This window comes from Otolemur garnettii, unplaced genomic scaffold, assembly GCF_000181295.1.
Source record: "Otolemur garnettii isolate 467f Iridium unplaced genomic scaffold, OtoGar3 scaffold00034, whole genome shotgun sequence".
Taxonomy (NCBI): domain Eukaryota; kingdom Metazoa; phylum Chordata; class Mammalia; order Primates; family Galagidae; genus Otolemur; species Otolemur garnettii.
Genome location: NW_003852429.1, coordinates 8033284 through 8037691, shown reverse-complemented (window position 1 = coordinate 8037691; position 4408 = coordinate 8033284). Strand labels below are relative to the sequence as shown.

At 37.8% G+C, this 4408-nt stretch overlaps 1 protein-coding gene across 1 annotated transcript in view; it reads left to right on the top strand.

The window, feature by feature from the left end:
• LOC100948091 (solute carrier family 15 member 1-like) overlaps positions 1-4408 on the top strand; it is a 57077-nt gene that overhangs the window by 49173 nt on the left and 3496 nt on the right. The window contains exons 17-18 of the mRNA XM_023513106.1: positions 3745-3852; positions 3974-4082. Of these exons, the coding sequence (XP_023368874.1) occupies positions 3745-3852; positions 3974-4082 (217 nt within the window). The remainder of the gene's footprint in view (positions 1-3744; positions 3853-3973; positions 4083-4408) is intronic.

Genomic DNA, 4408 nt, shown 5'->3' with positions numbered 1-4408 from the left:
TCCACCTGCCCACTCCCATTCACCGTCCTTCTGATTGCCAGAGCAATGAGACAAGAAAAACAAGTAAAAGCATCTAGATTGGAAATGACAAAATAATACTATGTCTACACACAAAGGACTATCGTCTGCAGAGAAAGTCCCCAGGTCTGGATCCCAAAAAGCTCATAGAGTTAACAAAAGGGCTTAGAAAGGTCACAGGATACAAGAGCAACAACAAAGAAGTCCATCACATGTCTATGTACTAGCAATGAACAACTGGAAACAGAAATTTAAAGACCATATCATTTATACTATCTACCCCCCATCAATTTGAAAGATTTAGAGTCCAATAAAATATGTGTAAAATTTAAGCACTGAAAACTATAAAACGCTTCCGAAAGAAAGTGATGAAAAGCTAAGCAAATGGAGAGACATCTGTGTTCATTGATCAGAAGATTGTATAGTTAATATGTCAATTTTCCCCAAATTAATCTATGGATTTAGTGTAATTCCTACCTAAATCATAGTACTGGGCATGGTGGCTCGCACATGAAATGTCATCCGTATTTGAAAGCGGAGGTGGGAGACTTGTTTGAGTCTAGGAGTCAAGGCCAGCCTAACCAACATAGCAAGATGCTGTCTCTACAAAAAACAGAATAAAAAAATTAGCAAGGGTTGGTGTCCTAGCTACTCAGGAGGCTGAGTTGTAGTCCTAGCTACTCAGGAGGCTGAGGCAGGAGGATCCGTTTAGCCCAGGAGTCTGAGGATGCAGTGAGCTATGATGGCATCACTCGCCAGGCAACAGAGAGAGATACTGTCTCTATATAAATAAGTAAATAAATAAAAATTAATTTTTAAAAACTATACCATTATACACACACACATACATACAAGCTAATTCTAAAATTTATGTGGAAAAGGAAAGGAATTGGAATCAACAAAATAATTTTGAAAAAGAATAAAGTTGAAAGTCTTACTACTGCTAATTTTTAAGCTTACTCTAAAGCTACAGTAATTAAGACAAAGTAGTATTGGCAAAGAAACAGACCCATAAATCAATGGAATGGCCCAGAAATAGACCCACAGAAGTATAGCTGATTGATTTTTGCCAAAGGTGCAAAGGCAATTTAATGGATTAAAAAGAAAGTCTTTTCAACAAAGGATGTTGAAACAATTGGGCATATATATATAAAAAATGAACTTAACCTAAACCTCATATCTTATGCAAAATTCTTATACAACAATTCTATAAAACTTCTAATACATCTCATATGGAAATTAACTCAAAATGTATCATTGATCTACATGTTAAATATAAAAAGATAAGATTTATATAAGAAAGACAAAAACGTCCTTGTGACCTTGGGTTCTTAGTTATGACACCAAAAGCGCAATCCGTAGAAGAAAAATTTGAGAAATTAAACATCTTCAAAACGAAAAAGATTCTGGCTCACATCGTAACTGGTGATGTTTTCATAAACCTTCACTCCATCCTGAGAGATGAAAAGATAAGCTACAAACTGGGAGAAAATATTTACAAATCACATACCTAAAAAAAAAAAAACAACATGTATCCGAAATATATCAAGTAATCTCAAAATACAATAATAAGAAAATAACCCAATTTAAAAAATGCAAAAGATTTTAACAGACATGTCTCCATATCCATAGGAGATGTGCAAATGGTGAATGAACACATAAAAAGTTGTACAACATTGTTGGCCATTAGAGAAATACAAATTAAGACCACAATGAGTTGTAATGCACCTATTGGGGAGATCTGGTAAGTTTTACCAACTGACAATGCCAAGGTTGGTGAGGATGCATTGCTAGTGGGAGTATAATACGGTGTAGATTCTCTGAAAAACACATATCATACAACTCAAATCATCCCTTTGCTAGATATTTACTTGAGAAAAGTGCAAACCCCCATTCACATAAAAATCTGCACAAGAATGTTCATAGAAACTATAGTCATAATCACCAAAGATTGGAAATGACCCAGAGTCCTTCAAAGCTGATGGATAAATAGCCTGCAGTACATCCATACAATCGAATACTATTATACCTAGCAAATCAGAGGAACAGACTATTAATACAAGCAATGATGTGGGTGAATTTCAAATGCTTATGATGTAGAAGGAGCCAGTCTCAGAAAGCTGCATACTGTGTAATCCATTTACATAACGTTCTGGAAACGCAACGGGAACTCCAGAGACACAGAATAGATTAATGGCTGTCATGGGTTACAAGTGGAGGAAAGGTTGGACTAAGGGGCAGCACAATTTGAGGGGGCCACATAATCTGATTGTGATAATATTTATGAATCTAGGCACATGTTTGAATTATAGAACTGTAGGCCAAAAGGCAAACTTACTGTAAGTTTTTAATAGGAAGGAAATATAAGAATAAATTGGGAAAAAATAAGAGTAGGTCTCCTGTTTACTTCAAATTTCAACCCCATTCCCCATCCCCCTGTGGCCACTTTAATAGTTTCTGATTTTAGCTTTTACTAGTTAACAATAAAATGTAAAGCGTAGTGCCTGTGGCTCAGTGAGTAGGGCACCGGCCTCATATACCAAGGGTGGCGGGTTCCAACCCAGCCCTGGCCAAAGTGCAACAAAACAAAAAAAATAAAATAAAACATAAAATAATAGAGACAGACATGTGAGGATCATATCTATTAACTTATAAATAGGGAAGGAATTAGCTTTTCATCTTTCCTCACCTCTAGTTTGTGTCACGTTGAATATATTTATCACATTTATGTTTCTGTATTTGCCACATGCTAGGCTGAGTCTAAACAACAGCTCATAAACAGGATTTAGGCTGGCGCAGTGGCTCAGACCTGTAATCCCAGCACTTGGGAGCCCAAAGGTGGATTGCCTGAGCTCACAAGTTTGAGACCAGCCTGAGCAACAGTAAGACCCCATCTCTAAAAATAGCCGGGCGTTGTGGTAGGCTGCTATAGTCCCAGCTACTTGGGAGGCTGAAGCAAGGGAATTGCTTGAGCCCAAAAGTTTGAGGTTACTGTGAGCCATGATGCCACAGCACTCTACTGGGGTGACAAATAAATAAATAAATAAATAAACTAAACAGGATTTGCAATAAGACCATATAAATAATGTTTACAAGGTACTAAAAGTGTGATCAATCTGAAAAAGAAGGAAATGTCACTTATGTTACTTTATATCCTTGAAGTTGTGCCCCTGTTAAATTCTCTCCTCATTGGGTTGGCCCACTTCTCCTCTCCAACCCTGGGAGCCCTTTCTGCCTCAGGGCCAGAGAGGTAGAAAATGTGTGGGCTTGCCCCCGACCCCATGAGAGAAGCCCTAGTTGGGGGTTGTATTTTAGGGACTGGGCAGGGGTTGGTTTTGCCATTACCTGAGCTCTAAAGTTTCCGAAGCAAGGAATACAAAGGAATGGCTGCTTTCTTGAGAGGAAGGGTTAGGACCCATCTCAGTCCCTGCTTAATGTCCCAAAACATCACCGAACTAGGTAATATTGACAAAGTGCTTGCGACAGTACCTGGCGTGTACAAGCACCGTGTTCAATAGTCTCTTAGGTGTGTTCTCATGAGTGAGTGAGCAAGGACAAGCCTACGGTTGCTAACTTTCTGCCTGTATTCTCTCAAAGTCTTCCATAAACATCTTAAATTCCTTTAAAAAAAGAAAAGGAACATTATCCAACTTCAGTTGCAGGTCCTGTGACCTAGAATAAATCATTGGGTAGTTCACTTACAAGACAGTAAATTTTTTCTTTCAGATTTGTAAATACTTTCAATGAGCTCATCAGCGTCACCGTGAGTGGGAAGGTTTATGAAAACATCACCAGTTATGATGCCAGCCAGTACCAGTTTTTCACTTCTGGCATGTAAGTACCTATACTGAACACTTTGCTCTAATGTTCAAAGACTTCAAGTTTTCTTCTTTAAAAAATACATCAAAGCTTTTCATACCAAGGATGTTAACCTGTATTACTTGTTTTTTAATAGAAAAACCTTCACAATGAACTCATCAAAGATTTTGCCACAGTGTCCACGTGATTTCCAATCTTCCTACCTTGGATTTGGCAGTGCCTATACCTATGTAATCAAAAGGAAGGTAACTCCCCCACTCGCATCAGAAGTTCACTCAAACTTTATTGACGGGACGCCTCACAAACACTTGGGACACAGAAATGAGTTAACCTCAGAACTATTAGGGTCTGCATTTTTAATGGGTTCCGAATTAATTCACTGCTAATTCTTTAACTTATTGTTGACTTAAGCGAACCATTAGAATTAAATTAAACAGACTGAGTTCCTCTGTCTAAATATCCATGTGGACCAGTATCTGAGATTTCCTTACACACTACCAAGGTGGCCTTTAGGATTTTATACTTCAAAGGGAGGGCAATGTTTTAAACAAAATAACTTCCAATCTACTCT